Below are 22,453 nucleotides of genomic sequence, written 5' to 3' on the forward strand. Positions count from 1 at the left end.
GAATCCGAAGTCCAATTTGCTCCTCTCGACAGTCACACAGTAGCGATGAAATGCCTGCATTGGTACTAGTGTTTGCAAACTGCTCCACTGGTGACTGAGCGATTTCTTCTTGTGTTATTTGGTGTCACCCCTGTTTCAGCACTGCTGGTATAGGTTACCAACTGCGTTTACTGACACTCTGCGTGATGGTTTCCCATACTTTCGTAGAACAAGTGGATTGGTTGATAGAGTCCAGGAACAATTGCAATGACCATTTCTTGCTCTCCTTCATGATGCGTCAAGCCCTGGCCCTCATGACTTGAATGGCCGTGAGGTTGTCCTCTGTTGGCCAGCATTCAAACTGTCAAAGAGCCATAGTCCTGTCCTGGATTGTTGAATGGCACTCATTTGGCCACCAAGGTATTTGTCATCTCCTAGGTTGATCATAAGACACTGGAATGGCTAGGTCAGAGACACGATGGATCACTCGTGATGTGTTCCACCCATTCCTGAGCACTGTTGCGGCATTCAAGCACAGCCGTCTGGTTGAACAGCACCTAGTTAGCCTCGCTGATCATCCATTTCGGTGGTTTCTATTCAACCAATCTGCCTTCCAGTAAGTGGACGCATAGTGAGAAGTGGTCACTGGAATGAAAATCATCAGCAGCTTCCCACCGTGATGAGCCTGCAAGAACTAGAGAGTAGCTGCTGAGAAGTGGGTGGAATTGGCCATGTTGAGGATGCACAGTTCCTGAGACTTCATGAGGTTCTCCAAGATTTGACCCCTGGGGCAAGTATAGTTGAGGCCCATAATACATTATAGGCATTAAAATCACCCAGTAGGAGAAACGGGTGGGGGGAGTTGCTCAGTAAGTCTTGCGAGAGCCTCAGAGTCTACGGCATCTGGCAGAGGAAAATACAGGGAGCAGAGTGTTGTTCTGACCCACATGAACAGCAACAGCTACTGCTCGTAAGTAGGTAACGGAGGAGAAAAGTGGTGTGTGCTATTGACAAACACAGCAATGCCTCCCTTGGCTCTGTCCACTATCATGTCATCTTTTCGGTGGAAGGCAAAGCCCAGTAGCACACAGACATCAGTAGCTTTGAAATGTGTTTCCTGTTAACTCAAGTACAGGGGCTGTGCCTGCGCCAAGAGTTTCAGTTCCTCCACATGAGTACTGAAACCATTCACATTCCACTGTAGTAGCGAAGCCATCTATCACGGGGGTTGTACTTTCATCCTGTCTTTCCACTGGGGTGGGGAATCCACAATGGGCGGAGTTTCAGGCTTGGGGCAAGATGGTTGCCCCAAGCAGACTTTGCAGTGGTGGGAGGTTCCCATTTGCTTTGGAGGAGCTACCACAGCAGCAGTGGAGGCCGTGCCAGATTTTTTACCGCACTCTGCCTTTGGAGGTAATACAAAGTCCACAACTGCCATTTTATCTGGTCTTCACAGGAGGGCTTTGGGCTGTGAAATAACTGCAGCTTGACGTGTGCACTGACAAACGCAAATACTTGTGCTGACACAAGAAACCTCCATTTATGTAGAAGCATTGGTTAACCATGGACTGGAGGTTGTGTTGGACTTCTGGGATGGGATCACCCTGACAGAGTTTATAGGTGGAGTAGTTAGATTAATGATGGAGGCCTTCTGCCAGGTAGTCATTATGATTCATAACAACAGTGGTGGAACCTTACTCCACAGGTAGGACAGCGTTTGTTTTGAGTTTGTGTATGGCTTTCTTCTACTGAAAGGTTGGTGCTCTGAGGAAGGGATCTGGGAAAGGATGGTGAGGCTGAGATGGAGGTAATGAATTCCTGGAATGTGACCAGCAGGTGGTTAGGTGGGAGGAGGGAGGATCACAGTTTGATGGTGGTATGGACTGGAAGATGCAGGGTTCAGTGTTGGTTTTGGATGGGGGGACTGATGGCAAATAAGTGCTTTCATTGCAGGGATCAGGAGAAGGAGAGTAGGTCTTTGGTAAGTCCAGCATGCTTAAATTTGGGTATAGGGTTAAAGGTGAGGCCTTTGGATAAAAATGAAACTTCTGTACAGCTGAGGGTTTTGGTGGAAAGGTTACCAGTGTTATTTGAATGTTTTGGTTCTCGAAAGGCTACCCGACAGTGCAATATGTGAAGCATGTAATATGACATTACATTGTACTGCTTTAGGCTGAATTGTAATTGGGAAAGGAAACAATGTTAGGACTTTAATGTTCAAATCTCACACAGAAAATAATCAGGCAAGCTCATTCTATTGAATTTAGAAGGTACATTCCCATACAAAACAATCTAAAATAATAATAATAGCCTACTAATAAATGATTATAACTGTGATTAACCTCATATCTTATTATTCTACTTTGTTACAAATGTTACTTATGACTTTACTGTAATGATTGTAACTATGGGTGCTTTACCTTAAAATTACCTGTGTGTGCCATTTCTGATATCTATTACACATTTTTGTTGTTTTACCCTTGGCAGTACTAGTAGTATGGTTAGTGAGGTTATGTCCGACTACATATGTTCAGTTATTTGTTTTTGAGTATGAGAATTTTTGCTGATGTGGGAAAATCATAGCCTCTTTTGATAAAGTTTATAAGTTTAATAGCTAATGTGATTATGTTTCTATGTGAGTGGTATGTGACTTGTATTGACCAATTTCTTTAAGTCATGCCTTTATATTATTGTTATCTGTGTGAGGTTTTGGATTTTGAGATTCTGTAGTCATTTTTGTCTTCCTAAGATTGATAAAGGATCAAGACAATGGCCTTATTGTTAGATGAAAACCAGTCATAAATAAATTGTTTTAATGCAGCCTTGTGTCACAAGTTTCCAGAAATATACATCCACTGCTGATAACGGCCAGAAGAAAATATTTACAATGTAAGCAGCTTCACAGCAATATATTACCCAAATTATTTTATCCCTGTGCAGGGGAGATCAGGTGAAATAGGACAACTGAAAGGAGCTATTTCTGATGCCTACATAATGTCACATCTGCAAGCTGTGCCCAAGACAGAAAGAAAATGAAATAAATGTTTTAATACAAAAATACAGAAGCGAAACTAAATGAGCGCCAACTGTTACCACATTATCAAGAGTCCAATACCACATCTTGAGGGCTCTTATTTTTTAAAGTGTTTATGAATCTGGTGTGGTATACAAAAGATTGAGCAAAGAATGAAGACAGGCTTTACGTCAAGCCAGTCCAGCTGGACAGAAGAAACGACATTAAAAAATATCTGCAAGTAACTTGTTTAGTGACATTCATCATCATCATCATCATCTCCTCCTCTTTCCAAGGTGTTACAGTCAGCTGTCCCAGCCTTTATCAGCAATCCATGTCTTAGCAGGTCTATCTAGTTGTCTTCAGTCAGTAATTTTCATTATCTTTATTTTTCAATCTATCTTTTATCAACACAATACTTCCATTTCATTCTATTCTCTTCTATCTTGTCATTATCTGGAAAGGTTTTTAAATCCGATCTTATTGTCTCAAGTCTTATTTTATCCATTTTAGTACAGCCCCTTACATATCTCATGAACTGCACCTCTGCCTCATGAACTGCAACTCTGCTCCCTGTATATGCGATTCCTCCGTCCCCCTACTGTCCGTCTTTCAACACCGCATACAAGAGTAGGAATAGCAATACTCTTATAGAATTCGAAACTTTCTGGCAGATTAAAACTGTGTGCTGGGCCAAGACTCAACACTGTACTCGCAGAAGTGAAGCTGTGAGGGCGGGTCATGAGTTGTGTTTGGGTAACACAGTCAATAGAGCAGTTGCCCATGAAAGGCAATGGTCCCAAATTTGAGACTCGGACAGAACCACAGTTTTAATCTGTCAGGACATTTCATACCAATACACACTTTGCTGCAGAGTACAAAATTCATTCTTATAGAATTTTATTTATTTCCATCCTTGTTTTTCTTTCCAAATTTTTTTTCAATTGTTCTCAATGTCTCTGTCACAGTTAAAACTAATATCGCATACTACTTGACTGAAGTGGGATACTTGTTCTAAAATTTTCTCATTTATGGTTATTATTTTTGATTTGACTGGATTCTTTCTTTTGATAGCATCATGTTTCTCTTATTTGCAGATAAAGTGTAGTATATTGCATTTTTGGTTCAACTTATATACTATCTTTGTAAATTATCATATGTTTCCTGTACAATTATCTGGTCATCAGCATTCAACAGAGTATTTAATGGTATGCTAGATCATATTTTAATTTGAACCCTATTTCACCTTTCCACTTCATAATTAGGTTGTCAATATATGAATTAAATAAAGTGGACGATGGACTACACACTTTTCAAACACCTTGATGCATTAAAATTTTATCTGAGATTTTCAAACCTAAAGTTATAATTATTTTTGTATGTACGTGTAGATTCTTTATGGTATTAAGATATTTAGGAAAACCTTTTGCTTCCAGTACTTCCCACATAAGGTGTCTCTTACTTTATCAAAGGCTTTATCATAATCAATAAACGCAAAATGTGTTTCTTCACATGGTGAAATCACTCTTACACGTTGTTAGATAAATAAAGCAGAATGAAGCCTGTACTTAGAGAAATGAAACAGCACCAGTAGCAAATTTTTTTTAATGATGATGGTTTCTGTTAATCTTATGGTGTTCCTTCATAGTACTATGTGAACAAATTAAACACATCAGTATCCTAATTCATTGTCAATGTGACTGCTAATTCCCTGTTGACGTATAGTTTGAAAAAACTGAAAGGGGACTGAAGTCTTCAATCTTCAGCCCATTCCAGCCTAATTACATTTCAACCAGATCAGGTTAAATAAATAAACGATTTTTTCTGCTACTCACTGGAAAGTACAGAAAACACTGATCATATGGGACTGTGTGTTACCAATTACACGCACCTCTATGGGATTTTTGTTTGGGACAGAGCTACTTTAACACAAATCTCATGTCAAAATGCAAACCTAGCCAACTATCAATAGTGTGATTTGTACAATTCTGCATGCTGATGTGCAACATTCAGCCTCAGGTTTATTAATCATTCTCTGGTGCTTTCTTACTCAATTGTAGTACACAGTGTAGCTCAAACAAAATTACCATCTTAGTTGATGGAACAGTCAAAGAAACTGCTAACCCTCAATTTAGCTAGGGTCAGTCTGATCACATTACACGAGGGGGGACCCAAAAGTAATCGGAATCTTAATGCTGCACACCGTGTACTTGTAGTAGCAGGTTGCGCCGCCAGAGGGTTGTAGTAGGAGCTCTGCTGAGTCATTCTGCCACGCGGCAGTCACTTAACGGTGAGAAGTGTGGTTTCTTTGGCAGTTCTTTGAGTGTGCGTACAGTGCAGACGTGACACGAGGAAATGGCTAGTTCTTACGAACAACGTGCGGCAGTGAAGTTTTGTTTCTTGCTCGGCAAGAACGCAGCAGAAACCGTTGCGATTATTCAGATAGCCTACAAAGACCATGCTCTTAGTAAAACGCAAGTGTACGAATGGTTTTCTCAGTTTAAAAAGGGAGAAATTGTGGTTGTGGATCAGCCCCGTTCCAGTCGACCTTCAACTGCTCTAAGCGAAGACAACATCGACAATATCCATGATCTCATCAGTGAAAATCGACACAGGACAATCGACCAAATCAAGAACTTGTCCAGTTGTCCTTGAGCTCAATTCAGCGCATCTTGACCATCGATTTGGGGATGTGAAGAGTGGCAGCAAAATGCTTGCCGAAGCTTCTTAACGGAGATCAAAGGGATTGTCGCGTTCAAGCCTGTCTCGAAATGAAGGACGCATTCAAAGATGATCCACATTTTTCCAACAAAATCATTACAGGTGATGAGTCATGGTGCTACGGGCACGGTACAGAAAGTAAACAACAGTCATCCCACTGGAAGTCACCTCGCTCACCAAGACCAAAAAAAGCTCGACAAGTGAAAACGATGTTGATCTGTTTTTTTTTGACATCAAAGGGATCATACACTCTGAATTTGTCCCTGAAAACCAGACAGTAAACCAACAATTCTATTTGGAGGTTATGAAACGGCTTCGCAGAAGTTTGTCACAAAAACGTCCAGCTTTGTGGGATTCTGGCGTGTGCTTCCTGCATCACGACAACGCTCCCGCGCACATGGCTCTCAGCATTCGCCAGTATTTGGCCTAAAACGAAGACGACTACCTTGACCCACATGCCCTATTCGCCGGATTTAGCACCCTTCGACTTCTTCCTATTCCCCAGGATGAAAAGAGACTTGAGAGGGAAGCGTTTTGCGGATGCGGAAGACGTAAAACGCAATGTCATGAAAGTGCTAGTAGGTATAAATAAGGACGAATTTTAAAGGTGCTTCAAACACTGGAATGAACGTTTGGACAAGTGCATTAATGGTAATGGAGAGTACTTCGAAGGAAATTAAGATTGTATTTGAAAACAATAAAGTATATGCTTTCTAGAAAGAAATTCCGGTTATTTTTGGGTCCCCCCTCGTATGTTGTGTTTTCAAGTAAACTACATGCTGGTAACTAGTTCCATCAGCGCCATTATAAAAAGCTGTCTACTATATAAACTGTTTTGTCTTATTGCAATTATGTTCTTGACTTTGAATTTAACCAACATGTAACATAAAACTCAAAAATATGCTGTCATGGGTTAGCACTTCCACAGACTCCTTCATTCAGACCTGTTACAATTAATTACACAATAGCTCATGCAGGACCAAGTGTACTCAACAAGCACAACACTCATATTCAAAACAAACAATTACATATGCTTTCTCAAAATTAAAAATATTCACAATGCACTTCCTACATGCAACTTACTTTCTTCCACGTCTCCAGAGGAACTTTGTAACTGCTTTGCATGGAAAGGGACCATACACAGTGACAGGGTCTTCAGCTTTATCACCCACAGAAATGTCCCACATTGCATAGCTTCCATCATTATGGGATGAAGCAAAACGTGTTCCTGATTTATGCCAACAAATGCTTTCCAGTTGCTGGTTACTAATGAAATTCTGTGGAACAGAATAATAACTCAGAACAATATATATATAAAAAAAAAGAAAAATGCACAAAGGTGTTTCTAACCACTGTCACACTGAAGGACTACCAAAAACCATACCATCCAAATATTACAAGGAAAAATGAAGTCATCCAGAATGAAAGTATGCACATAATTTAACTCAAGATTTAATTTCTCACTTTCTTAATCATGTTTAGATCAGGACGATTCAAGCAAATATTTTCACAACAGAAATAATTTCAACTTGATAAGTTGCAGCAGAGACAGCAACAAAATCAGAAAGTATGTGAGCTTTTGGTATCAGAGATTTCGTCATCTAATGGTGGAGAGAACAGGATTAAAAGTAACCATACTAATCAGGAATTAATTAGGGTCTCACCTAAGAGAGCTGATCAAGGAAGACCAGCAGCGCAAGATGAGAGAGAAATCAACAATGCATTGTTAGTTAAATAAAATATTCAAAAATGACGCTTTAATGAAAAGGATACACAGGAGATGCTGTCGCAGAGAAACACAAAAAGACTGTCATGTAAAGCTTTTGGCAAAACATGCCTTCATCAGAAGGACGGACGGACGGACGGACGGACGGACGGACGCACACACACACACACACACACACACACACACACACACACACACACACACAGAGAGAGAGAGAGAGAGAGAGAGAGAGAGAGAGAGAGAGAGAGAGAGAAACCTGACAAAGTCACTGGCTGCCAAGGTCAGACTGCAAGCAGCGGCACATGGCACATGACGGGAGAAGCTAATGGTGGTGGTGGTGGTGGTGGTGGTGGTGGTGGTGGTATGGAGGAGGCTGGGGCGGGGGATGGGGCTGGTAAAGTGCTGCTTCTGGCACCACACAGGGACAAGGTGGGGAAATAGTAGGGCAGCTAGGCCAAACCTCCTAACTGCACCTAGCTGCCCTAACCTTTACCCACCTCATCCCTATATGCTCCCACAAAATGCACTTCACCATCCCCCACCCCTACCCTGCTATCCCTCCCTCTCCCCACCCTGATCTCCTCCTTATCCCCACCGTCCACTTTGGCTCTCCCACCATGTGCTGCCACTTGCAGTCTGACCTAGGCAGCCGGACTGTGTGTGTGTGTGTAATTCTGATGAACTGCCTGTTTGGCTGAAAGGTTTGTTTGACAGTCTTTTTGTTGCACCTGTCCGCGACTCAGCATCTCTGCTATATGGTGAGTCCTCTTGAAAATACTGTCATTTCCCACTGTTAGAGATATAAAAACTGGAGATGCAGAAGTAACATGGGGAAGTAGGAAAGTCAGTGATATGAGCAAGTCCAACTACAAATTGCAGCAGGGAGGAGACAGAAATCAACAACTACAGGAAGTAGGTATGGACCAGAAAATAGAAAAAAATCAATTATTTTAAAAACAAGCAGTTTAAGTTGTGGTTACAGCTGTTGGAGAACAAATAGCATTGCTGCCTCCAGCAAACTTCATTTTTGTGAAATAAGTAAAACTGGTCATACAAGCAGGGCGTAAGAAAATCTTGCTGTAAGGTATTTATGTGAGACACTGTTCCCTACGGATTGCGGACTACTGAGTAATATTAAAAGGATAATTCTAAACTCTCATGGGAATAGACTCTGAAGAATCAATTATTTTAGAAGAAGTGTAATTCAATGGAGTGAAGTACACCTTCTGTCACAGTTCTCAACAAGATCAAACATGTTAATTATATAAACTTTTAAGTCATAAAGAAATTTCCTATTTCCAAAATACAGGACACTAAGTGGTTGGCATGAACTTCTCTTGAGCTGCAGAGCAAACTCAGTTCAGAAAGTTCTGAAGAACTAGTACTAGGAGGGCAAATTCAAATTGGGCACATGATGAAGCAAACAAAGGTCACAGCAGATCATGTTCTGCAACAGTGACTGTCACACCGGGCTTGATGCACATTACTACAGGCTCACAGAATCATTTCTCATGCAGTTTAGCAATATAAGTGAAATAATGGAGCCCCACACACTACAATCATGAAGCTGCAAACTCACAACGAAGATGCAGTGAGAGAATTGTACTTGCCAATCACTGCTTCCTCCCAGCGAACTTATCAATCTCCACAAAGCAGCAGAGGTCTTGAGAGAATTAGGCAGTGCACATGTATAAGCAACCATAGCAACAGCTACCATCAGCCTGCCTTGAAGACAGCCAGTTTGGTTGTCTAATTGCTATTGAATAGGTGTAGAAATATGGGACACAGCTCGCAAGTAATATCACAGTCTTCTTAGTATTAAGTATGTGAGAAGTTCAGAGAGAGTTTTGGTGCAAAACTGTATTAGAAGAGAAACCACTTTGAAACATTTTTGCTCAAATGTGGCCATTAATTTGAAATAGCCCTAACAAACAAATGCTTTGCACCTTGGCGAGAGCCCTTTTATCTGATTGTATAAAATTTTAAAACAACAGTTTAAAATACATTCTTTCTTCTTCCAAATGAATAATCACAGCTTTATTGTACAGCAGCCACACTGCTTGTTTTCTTCTGCCTACATCCATACTGGTTGCCTTCCAATCTAGTACTGCTGTGATGTTGCCTTGAGTGTATTGGACGATTTCTGATGCTACGATTCCATAGTGAGCATATGCTACTTATACTCGCGCTTGGGCTCTGGCACTTAGAGACAATGGAGATGAGCGGACAGAAGTATAATGTACAGTATCCTTTTGCAAAACACGGATGAAGGACGAAAGGGAGTTGTTTACTTCACTGCTGTGCAAAGTAGACTTTTCTTCACAAAACCAGTATCTCAGGTTTTCACCGACAGAAACTTACTCTAAAGCAAATACTCAAATCCCTACAGGATCTTTACTTTCCCAACCTTTTCAAGTACATTCTTTTCACTTTGGTCTCCAACCTATTTTCTTCTGCCTCTTTTACATTCCAATTATCAGACCTTGATTCTTTTCATTTCTACTAGTTCCTTTCCTGCTTACTACATGGCCACTCATTTTCCTCTCATCTGCACTTCTGTTTGCAATGAGGCCTTCACTTATGTTTTGGTTCTTAATTACTTCCTCTGACACATACAATACTTTATGTTTTCAAATCATACATGTTGCCTGCATTCCACTGTTGATTTCTTTAAGCCCTGTCTTTTGTGTGCCCCTGACCCCAATTAATACAACTTCGGAATTTCTGGTTCCTTCGAGAAGGAAAGGAAAGAAGACCAGGTAGATGACTTGACAACATTCAGCAAGAAAGCTGCACAGGTTGTGTTACTGTGCTAAATGGCAAAAGGAATAGTGAAAATTTAACTAGTAAAATTGAACATGTGCGAGATTGTCAGCCTCAGCAACAGAATAATCAAATATGGCAGGATTTAGTGAAGCAAAACTGCTTGTATGTCCTTAAAAAAATTATTGGCAGTTTAATTTTACTACAAACATACTTTATCATTCAATGAAATAATGTTCACTTCTAAGCCCTTTTCACAGCTTAGCATTATACTCTTCCACTTCATGCAATAGTTCACAGCCTACAAACTGAACCAGTTGAAGAAAACATCAGTTTGAGTTATGATGGTCGTACAAAAATGAAGTTTGAGATATCTTTTACAGTTTTCCCGGAGGTAGTGTACCTTTTCTGTTCCTTGGGCAGGCCACATGCAACCATCTTATTGGTTAAGTTACAGCAGAACATAAAGCTTAAAGTGAAATTCAAACCATATTGCAGCTTTCTTAGTCCCATGCACACAACGATCTTTTGAATGAAAGAACTGCTGTATACATGTAGTTATGTAATGTTTACATAAGGTGAGGCTGAACGCCCGTAAAGTATTTTATAAATTGCATTTTAACCATCACCAGCTTTTATGCCCCATTAGTCACCTATCAGTTTCAGTTAGTAATCATCATCCAGGATGTAGGATATAACAGGTTACTTGAAAGCATCCCATATTCCTTTGAAGCTGTTGTGAGGTGTTTGTACAATTTCACTGGATAATTTCAATATTGTTCATAAAACGGGTAAATGACTAAAGGGACAAATAAGCTTCTGATGGATAAAATGCATTTTATAATAACATATAGTTATATCTGATAGTATCACATGCTTACCTGTTCTGCTCCTGGTGTTTTTCTGTTCCATAAAACCATTAACCCCCTATTGTAGCCAATTAAAATTTTGTCAGGATTTCCAGGCTGTTCAGCAATAGCTTCCACAGCACCAGGGTTTATCTTGTAATCTTCAGGAACGCTAATAAAATGAACTGCACTTAAATATTCACAAACATGGAATGAATTTGAGAAATATGCTAACATTTAAACAATGTTGTTTATAATATATTCCCACTGTAAAAAATGGTAAAAGAATAACATTAATGATTTATTCAATACAACTTGGCTCAATGTTTATGTGCCCATCACCAGAAATTTAATATTAGACTAGTCATGAAAGTTTGACAATTTTTATTGGTGCTGCCAGCAGTGGAGAAAATCAGCATTACTTTGAAGACATTCATTGATCTCAAAGTACTGGCAATATTTTCATGTGTGTTGCATCTGCTTTTGTATAAGCACTACTCACAGGCACATGGGCAAGGGTGCCAGCACTCCAAAACTGACTCGGTGCTGCCTTTCCCTCTATCGCTTCTCTCCTCTCGGCAGTCCTAAGTTTGGAGGGGGTGGGAGGGCCAAGGCATACCTCCTACGATACCCGAGTGCACAAAACAGTATAATGAATTGCTGTACTAGCAATGTATGACAGCTAACTGGAAAGTATCCTTGCTTATCACGTAGCATGGGAAGTAGTGAGAGGAAATATATGGCATTCAGCTGCAACAAAGCTGAGATGTTGACATCAATCATAAAGCTGGAGCTGTCTACAGACCGAATGTGATGAAAGGAGTTGTGCATCAATAGTGTGCTTTGATTTTAAAGTTTATGAATGTGCTGACCGACACAAAGTGCTTCATTTTTAATGTCTGCTTCACAGCCTGTGCCATTTGGACCCTTCCTATCACCAGCTTTTCGGAACTGCACAGCTGGTAACTATCCCTACCAACATATCTTTCATTCCTGTAACTACCCTAGCCTCAACCTCTGCTAGACCTTGTCCTCCAACCACATGTAGTACCGTTCCCTGCTGTCCCTCCCGCACCACATATACCTTTCATTCCACCAATGCTACCCTAGTCTCTTCCCCTACTACGTGTCTGTCTCTTGACCCACCTTTACCACTCTGCCTCCCCCACAGCACAGCCTCCTGAAAGGGCACCTAGTAGCAGCCCTTTCCTGTCCCCACTACACGGCACCTTCCCCGACTCCTACCCTGCTATCCCTCCCCTTCATCACTCATTCTGTCTCCTTAAACACCACTACCCATCCCAGGTGATTGGTGCTCTCGTTGTTACTCTACCCATAACTTTCCATTATTTAACAATATGGAAAGGATGGATTGGTACTCACCACATGGAGTTGGTGCTGAGTCAGGGAGGCACAATCAAAGTACTGCTAGACATGTTCAGCTTTCACACTGCATGCTTCATCAGAACTAGAAAACACACATATTCACTCAAGTAAAACTCCCACACAAACGTCCACAATCATCTCCTGGTGCTAGGATGGATAGATACAATGTTATTCATGTAGTTAATGTCACACTGAGAGCAGAAATAATAAATAGAAGACTTCTGATTTTGAAAACATGTGAGGTATCTGTTTTGATACTGGTCTTCGAGACAGTGTAACAAAGAATACAACTTGAATTAAAGGTAGTAAATTCTCTATCACAGAGATGGTGTGGATACAGCTTATATTTTCTTTCTGTTATGTAACACAATTACACATGTTACATCTCAACAAAACAATGAGGTGACAAAAGTCACAAGTTAGTGGTATGCATGTATACAGATGGCAGTAATATCACACACACAATGTATAAAAGGGCAGTGAATTGGCAGAGCTATCATTTGTACTCAGATGATTCAAGTGAAAATGCTTCCGACCTGATTATGTCCACATGACAGGAATTAACACACTTTGAATGCGGAATGGTAGTTGGATCGAGACGCATGGGACCATCCGTTTCAGAAATCATAAGGGAATTCAATATTCTGAGATTCACAGTGTCAACAGTGTTCAGAGAATAACGCATTTCAGCCATTACCTCTCACCCTGGTTTGTGTTTGGCTACTTCGAGACCAATTGCAGCCATTCACAGAGTTCTTGCTCCCAAAAAAATGACGACACTGGGAAACACCTGTCCACGACTGGTTTGAAGAACATTTGGATGATTTGAGTGAATCAGCTGGCCACACAGGTTGTCCGAAATGAATCTCATCAAATATTTATGGGACATAGCCAAGAGCTCAGTTCGTGCACAAAATCCTGCACCAGCAACACTTTCACAATTATGGACAGCTATAGACACAGCATGGCTCAATATTTCTGCAAGGTACTTCCAAGAATTTGTTGAGTTCATTCCATACTGAGTTGCTGCATTACGAAGGGCAGGAGATCTGGCACAAAATTAGGAGGTATCCCTTGAGCCCTCACCTCGTACCTCAGTTTGTGTGTCTGGACTGCTCCCCCTAGGCTATTATGCCATGGTCAAATGGATTTCACATTACATCAATTTTAAGATGAAATTCATTTGACCACGGCATAGCAGCCTGGAACGCTTCATTAACTGTTAACATTTCCAGCCAAGAAAGTGTACATTTTACAAAGATTTATGTTACATTCTTTCAGTGTTCACTGAAAGCAAATGGAGAGGTTTTTTTTTTCAGTAATGTTTGGTTTATATTTATGGAACAGCCATAAAACACCATGATGATGCACCACGAGCATCTCTAAAGGATCTTCCCAAGGGCACAAGAAGAGTGAATCATACAGACCTGTAGCTAGTGCTATTGCGTCAGCAATGTAAGCAGTGATAAATCATATGACCACCATATTATCTGCCCATGTAATCACCACGATCATTATGCTGGAAATTCAGCGATATGTGGACACATTTAAAAACTTTAAATAGACAACATTTTGATGTCATTCCACCACCCGCATCCCCACAATGGAGATCAGCTTAGTAATGTGTAGACAGTGAGTATGCATGGTCCTTATTCCAGTGGCCATTCTTTATCATCAATTGACCAGCCCAATTTTGTTAGCCTGGCACCACCTACAAATCAGTCCTTGTGATTGATTGTGGATGATGGCATAGCCATTGTCGTTTTAAATTTCTTTTCCTACACAGTAAGGGTGCCACATCAAGGGCCCAATAGAAAATTTCCTTTGAGAAATATCTCTATCATTTATACTTGCTCCCTGCTCAAATCTAACAATTATTAACATTCCATTATCTGCAACTTACAACTTGATTGTATAAGTTCTAAGAGAAGATTTGCAGGGTTTTCTCCTTAGCCACAGCATCTGATGTCCTGCTTGTTCACTCCCTTATTTCCCGTATTCTCCTCTCTAAAAAGAAGGGAGGGGGGGGGGGGGGGCAGATTGAGAAAACAAAAGTTCCAAAAATTAATGACTGATTTGCATTTTTATCTCTCTGTGCATATTGAGCCACACTGAATTTGGCAGTATTCACCTCTTTGTTGTTTACCAGTGAGTTAAAAGTCAAAACAGGAGGGACAAATATCTGAAGGAACCACAGATGTTAAAAGTGGAATATGTAATATCTTAAGAGCACGAAAAGCATTTCAGGCAACAATAAGAACATCCTTGAATACTTATAATTACCAACCTGTTTGTATAGGAAATAATCTGTAATAACACTACCACAGGGCAACATCACAATAAATATTTTATGTTAGTTAAAACATGCACAATTAAAAATGACAAAAAACTCACTTCTGCATTACAATATCTTGATATATGATTGTATCTGACATTTGGAAAGTCTTCAGATTAAGGAGGTAAATATTTCCACCCTCAGTCCCCAATAGCAGATGTTCACCTGCAGTTTCAAGAGCAATTGCAGAAATCCTCTTCAGCCTGAACAAAAAAGATCAGAAATAAAAATGTTAAAAACTATTTAGTTAAAACACACACACACACTCACTCACTCACTCACTCTCCACTATCTGAAACTAGGATCAGATATGGCATTGAGAAAAAAGTATTTAATTCATTCTTATATAAAGGAGGAGACTACTTTCTAACTAAAAAATAATTTTCACTCATGTGACTCAAGACATGGGATGACAATTTTTTTGGCAGACATAAGACAGCTCAGTAACAGGGCAAGTAACCGAAATTACTGGTCCTGATCTGCTACGTGGTTTACACTTTGATAGCTTGAATGCAATTCATTATATTCCAGCTTCTCAACAACAACAACAATTAACAGTTACATTCTAAATTTACATTTATGTAAATAAATCATTACAACTATCATTTTCAGTATCCTCGTTTGTCAAACTTTACCAACAAATTTTGTAACCATATAGTGTTCTACAGCCTTTATGATGATGTTGAATGGTATATCTGTACACGTACATAAGGCTGCTTCTTTATTGTTTATTTTGGTCATCTTCGTATACACACGTCATTTACCAATTATTGAAAACATTGTGAGGGACATTTTATCACATTACAAGAAGACCTGTCTCAAACTCTGGAACAATCCTAGGACCTGTTAAATTACCAACACGTGTCCAAGTGGATACTAGAAACAACCAACAGGATTCAAGTCTAGACAGCAACTCTAGAGGTGTACCCTTCCATTTTAAAGGATGGTCCACTACAGGGATCAGTACTGACATCCACAAAAATGAAATACTTGTAAATGGCACCAGCATAACAAAGTCGATTCTTCCTTATGTCATTAAGCCATCAAAAAAACTGTTACCAACAGTGCTCGATTCCTGTCCATGTAGTCAGCTCACAGTAATAAACCAAGGATGTTTCGTGACCTGAGGCAAGTTTCAAGTTCCGCCCTCTCTGAAGACAGGCATTTGTTAACTGTGGGACTAAATAATGTGTCATCAGCAAAAAAGAAAAAAAAATCTATTTGGAATTCAACAATTCATGACGTTTCTTCATCCATTTCAGGCTCTATGGTTTCACACCATTAATACGATGAACTTCACAGTATTTCGTGGTAAGACTCTCCATTAAAATAAGAGTGATCGGTCTGCAAGGATGTAAGGAAGATAATAATTAAACATTTCATTACGATTTGGTCTTTACAGAAACAGCACAAGCTTGGAGAAGGATATGGAAGGAAACTGGCTGTGGCCTTCTCAAGCTAATCATCCTGACCATTTGCCTCAAGTGATTTAGGGTAACCACAGAAAAATTTCGTTGGGCGGACAGTTGACTGAACCTCCATTCTCCCCCGACTTATCACCTACTTTCCTGTTCTGCCAAGTTGTGAGCAATAAGTAATATCCTGTTGTTCACCCCTGCCTCGGGGCAGCAGGCTTTTCAGTAACTGCAGGGGCAACAGCCTTGCTAATATGAGCAGCTGGAAGCAAGGGGAAACTACAGCCACTATTTTTCTCAATGGCATGCAGCTGTTTTGTAAAGTTAAATGATAATGGCATCACCACCTCTTGGATAAAATATGGCAGGAGTAAAATAGTCCCCATTCGGCTCCCCGGGTGGAGACTATTCAGAACGATATAGTCATCTGGAAAAACGTAACTGACACTGTATGGGATAGTGTCTGGAACGTTAGACCCTTAATCAGGTAGTGAGGTCAGAAAATTTAAAAAGAGAAATGGTTAGGTTGAAGTTAGATACAGTGGAAATTAGTGAAGTGCGGTGGCAGGATGAACAAGACTTCTGGTCGAGTCAGTGACAGGGTTGTCAACACACCATCAGATAGAAATGATGCAGGAATAAGCCTAATAATGAACATGCAGGTGTAAGCTTAGTAATAACAAAGAACTTCAGAATGCAGGTATGCTACTACGTATGTAAGAGTGACTGCATTACGTAGCCTAGGTAGACACAAAGCCAACACCTCTACCACAGTAGTACAAATTTGTGTATCAACTAGTTCTGCAGATGAAGAGATTGAAAGAATGTATGATGAGGTAAAGGAAATTATTCAGGTAGTTAATGGAGAGGAAAATTTGATTATGATGGGTGACTGCAATTTGATAGTAGGAAAAGGAAGAGAAGGCAAAATAGTAGGAGAACATGGACTGGGGGAAAGGAATGTAAACTGCCTTGCACAATTTTGCACAGAGCATAATTTAATCATTGATAACATATTATTTAAGTATCTTGTGCAAAGGCTATATATGTAGAAAATACTTGGAGATAATGATTGTTTTCAGATTATACAGGACGGTCAATAACAGTCTGAAAAACTTGTAAGGTTGCTGCAGGATCTGTTGTCTTGAGAAATGACTGTTAAAAATATATATATATATATATATATATCATTAATTTGAAGCCAACAATCATCATATATATATATATATATATATATATATTGCACCACTTCTGAGTCAATTATCATTGAACTTGGCCAATCAGGCCACTGTGCATGCAAATTCAAGTGGCCCAACAGAGGCAGTGTCATCAAATGTGTTCTTTGTTTGATTTCCTAAAGAATGGCACAATATGTCCAATTTCTTCTTAATTTCCTTTCAGCACAACCTTCCTTCCAACACCATTACATGTTTTTCAGACCACACTTTTCTGACAGCACTTTATAGTGGTAGGGCACAGGTTTCAAAACCATAGTTTGAAATGTAAGACATTTTTAGGGGTAGATGTTGACCATGACCATAATTCATCTTTATGAACAGTAAGTTAAAGCTTAAGAATTTACAAAACAGTAGAATATTTAGGAGATGGGACCAGGATAAGTTGAAAGGACCAGAGGTTGTTGAGAGTTCAAGAATGAGCATTAGGAAACATTTGACTGGAACAGGGGAAAGTAATACAGTAGAAGAAGAATGGGTAGGTTTGAGAGATGAAATAGTGAAGGCAGAAGAGCAAAGTAAGTATAAGGACAAGGCCTTGTAGAAATGTTTGGATAACACACAAGATATTGAATTCAAATGGGGAAAAATAAATAAATAAAAAACGAGGCCAAAATGAACACAGACATATAAAAAATAAAACGGGTAGAAACTGTAAAATGGCTAAGCAGGAAAGGGTAGAGGACATTAAGGCTGTACAAACATTTATAGCATGGGAAAGACACATGCCGCCTACAGGAAATTTAAAGGGATCTTTAAAGAAAAAGGTTGCAGCTGAATTCCTATCAAGAGCTCAGACAGCAAGCCAGTATCAAGCAAGGAAAAGCTGAAAAGCAGAATGAATATAAAGAGGGATTCTATGATAGAAATGAACTTTAAGACAATGTTATGCAAAAGGAAGAGGAAATTGTTGAATATAAGATAGAAGATAAAATAGTGAAAGAAGAATTTATTAGTTTTGTTTTGCTTTAGGGTACAAAAACAACTAGTGTCATATGCACTGCAGTCACAAACATAGAACATGAAGAAAAAGAAAAAAAGGTTACAATTGACTACACATTTACCCCAATCGATGGAAGGAAAGACAGCTAGAAGCAGGGGCTTGGAGAAAATTCCATAAAATACACCATAGAGAAATGGAGGTTCTGAACTAAAGATTAAATGTCTTACACTATATTGGTACAACGGATAAAAAGTAAAATGCAGTCAACAGACCACACACTGTTTGCTAAAACAGCTGGTAATTCAGATGGCAATCATAATTGAGAACATAAGTGGTTATAAAAAGGGCATTCTGTTGGGAAGTGGTGAACCACTGAAGGTCCAGGCCAATGAGCACAAAGTTGTGGGGGAGCACCACTGAACAAATGGCAATGGCTAAAAAGACTGTACCCAGTACATAACATAGCTAAAATTAGGGCCGAGAGGTGGTCAGCCAAACCGCTGGGAGAGGCTTAGTTCCCTGGAGCTAGTTCCCATGAAGCGAGGACCAGTGGTTATGCCACAGTGACACCATCTGCTGACAGATGGCAACACAGAGATCGCCTGAGAGCGTGGCAGAACTAATGGGCCACAATATGAGGACTGTAGCCTCGGCTGCAGTTTCAGCAGCCTTGTTTCCCGTCAGACTGATGTGACCAGGAACCCACAAATATCACAGTGGCTCCATCAAGAGTGAGCAAGTGACAGCTTTCCTGGACCTGTTGCACTAAGGCATGGATGGTATACAGCACACAGACGAATGAAGGGCACAGAGAGTTGGAGCAGATGACATTTGAAAAGCCTGCATTGCTGGTTAGACAGTGTAGCCTGATACATGGCGAAGAGCTTGGCTGTAAATACTGAGCAGTGTTCCAGAAGCCGATATCAAAAACAATCTGTGCCAATGACGAAGGCACACCCAATATCGCGGTCAGCCAGAGAGCCATAAGTGTACACAAAGGTAGTATTGCAAAGTTTTGTGCGAAGATCGTGAAACTTACAGCAATAGAGCAAGCTGGAGTAGTGACCTTAGGAAGCGGATGAAGGCCAAGGCGAACAAGGTGCCGCAGCATGAAGCCAAGGTGGTGAATGGTTCAACACATCAGGAAAGTGGCAGTAGCGTGAAGTTAAGCTGCTGGAGCAACAGTTGGAAGCAATTCCAGGAGGTAACAGAAGAGGGACGTGACCCCTACTGGCGATCAAAGGAGACATCGAAGGAGGAGGCATAGGATGAATTACCAGGCATGGCAGACTCATGTCGTGCATACCTGCCGAGGAGAAAAATCATGGCAATATGACAGCAGTAGTATGGCACCTTCTGCACACAGACTCTCAACTGGGCTAGTGTAAAAGGTGACAGCGGCCAAACAGACGCCTCGATGGTGGATAGTATTGAGATGGTGTAAGAGAGACGGATGTGCAGATGCATAAATGAAACACCTGTAGTCTAATTTTGAACAGACAAGGGACCGGTAGAAACGGACGAGGGTAGTCTGGTCAGCTCCCCAGGTAGTACTGCTGAGGACACTGAGGGACTGCGTATAGTGGGCGGCCAGGTAAGACATGATGGAGAACCAAGGAAGCTTCCTGTTGAGCATGAGCTCCAGAAGTCATCTAGTTTCAACAAAAGGAAGAGCAACTGGCCCAAGATGTAAAGACGGTAGAAGAAACCAATTCCTGCCAGAAATTCATACAAACCGTTGTGTCAGTGGAAACGCGAAAGCTATTGTCTATGCTCCATGAGTAAAGACAATTGAGACATCACTGAAGACGTCGCTTAAGGAGACAAGTCCAGGAGAACTGTAATAGGTCAATAAATCGCAAACGAAATGGGTGCCGGAGATGCCCGGTGGGAGACAGGACATTACAGAGTTAATTGCGATAGGAAAGAGGATGACACTCAGGACGGAACCCTGAGGCAAACCGTTTTCCTGGATAAAGGTGTCCAACAAGGTAGAGCCCACATGATGATGATGATGATGATGAGGTTCTGCAACATCTGAATGTGAACACTGTCTGGCCCTGGAGCGAAGGATCGGGATGAAGTATGAGCATGATCTAGAAACCGCAGCGTAAACATGACATTGTAACATTCACAATTCTGAGAGGAGAAGGGTATCACCCAATTCTCCTCCACTCATTTTCGAGGGAGCAAGACAGGGCGATAGTGGGTGGAGCTCGAAATCTCTGCAAATAGCTGGCCAAGGTACTGACCTGCCTACACTGTGAAGCTTTCTATGTGGGAATGACCAGCAACAAACTGTCCATTCACATGAATGGACACAGGCAGACAGTGTTTGTCAGTAATGAGGATCACCCTGTGGCTAAACATGCCTTGGTGCACAGCCAGCACATCTTCGCACAGTGTTACACCGTTCGGGTTATCTGGATACTTCCCACTAACACCAACCTGTCAGAACTCCGGAGATGGGAACTTGCCCTTTAGTATATCCTCTCTTCTCATTACCCACCAGGCCTCAACCTCCGCTAATTTCAAGTTGCTGCCGCTCATACCTCACCTGTCATTCAACAATATCTTTGCCTCTGTACTTCCGCCTCGACTGACATCTCTGCCCAAACTCTTTGCCTTTACAAATGTCTGCTTGTGTCTGTGTACATGCGGATGGACATTGTGTGTGTGTGTGTGTGTGTGTGTGTGTGTGTGTGTGTGTGTGTGTGTGTGTGGGCGCGCACGCGAGTGTATACCTGTTCTTTTTCCCCCTAAGGTAAGTCTTTCCGCTCCCGGGACTGGAATGACTTCTTACCCTCTCCCTTAAAACCCACATCCTTTCGTATTTCCCTCTCCTTCCCTCTTTCCTGATGAAGCAACCATTGGTTGTGAAAGCTTGAATTTTGTGTGTATGTTTGTGTGTCTATCAACATGCCAGCGCTTTTGTTTGGTAAGTTACATCATCTTTGTTTTTAGATATATTTTTCCCACGTGGAATGTTTCCCTCTATTATATTCATACCACCAATTTGAACCCAACAATTACGTTTGTTATTGTCACTGTTGCATTTCAAAATCTTTTCTGTCATCTACTTCCTCTTTCTGTTTTTGCAAGTAGTTTCACTTTGTATTCACCTTCTCCTTTTTAACGTAATCTACCATACAATTTTATCCCGCATATATATATATATATATATATATATATACACACTCAATATAATGGAAGGAAACATTCCACGTGGGAAAAATTATATATAAAAACAAAGATGAGGTGACTTACCGAACAAAAGCGCTGGCAGGTCGATAGACACACAAACAAACACAAACACACACACACGAAATTCAAGCTTTCGCAACAAACTGTTGCCTCATCAGGAAAGAGGGAAGGAGAGGGGAAGACAAAAGGAAGTGGGTTTTAAGGGAGAGGGTAAGGAGTCATTCCAATCCCGGGAGCGGAAAGACTTACCTTAGGGGGAAAAAAGGACAGGTATACACTCGCACACACGCACATATCCATCCACACATACAGACACAAGCAGACATATTTAAAGACAAAGAGTTTGGGCAGAGATGTCAGTCGAGGCAGAAGTGTAGAGGCAAAGAAGTTGTTGAAAGACAGGTGAGGTATGAGTGGCGGCAACTTGAAATTAGCGGAGATTGAGGCCTGGCGGATGACGAGAAGAGAGGATATACTGAAGGGCAAGTTCCCATCTCCGGAGTTCGGATAGGTTGGTGTTGGTGGGAAGTATCCAGATAACCCGGACGGTGTAACACTGTGCCAAGATGTGCTGGCTGTGCACCAAGGCATGTTTAGCCACAGGGTGATCCTCATTACCAACAAACACTGTCTGCCTGTGTCCATTCATGCGAATGGACAGTTTGTTGCTGGTCATTCCCACATAGAATGCATCACAGTGTAGGCAGGTCAGTTGGTAAATCACGTGGGTGCTTTCACACGTGGCTCTGCCTCTGATCGTGTACACCTTCCGGGTTACAGGACTGGAGTAGGTGGTGGTGGGAGGGTGCATGGGACAGGTTTTGCAACGGGGGCGGTTACAAGGATAGGAGCCAGAGGGTAGGGAAGGTGGTTTGGGGATTTCAT

General features: G+C 41.0%; 1 protein-coding gene across 5 annotated transcripts in view; it reads right to left on the reverse strand.

Annotated features, from left to right (window-relative positions):
* LOC124596532 (lethal(2) giant larvae protein homolog 1) overlaps positions 1-22,453 on the reverse strand; it is a gene marked incomplete in the record, with an annotated part of 348,831 nt that overhangs the window by 212,469 nt on the left and 113,909 nt on the right. For all 5 annotated transcript variants that reach the window (XR_006978317.1, XM_047135707.1, XM_047135705.1 and 2 more), the window contains 3 exon segments: positions 6,797-6,990; positions 11,084-11,222; positions 14,831-14,974. Coding sequence is in view for 4 of the 5 variants with exons in the window: in XM_047135707.1 (XP_046991663.1) it covers positions 6,797-6,990; positions 11,084-11,222; positions 14,831-14,974 (477 nt within the window).

This window comes from Schistocerca americana, chromosome 2 (assembly GCF_021461395.2).
Source record: "Schistocerca americana isolate TAMUIC-IGC-003095 chromosome 2, iqSchAmer2.1, whole genome shotgun sequence".
Lineage (NCBI taxonomy): Eukaryota > Metazoa > Arthropoda > Insecta > Orthoptera > Acrididae > Schistocerca > Schistocerca americana.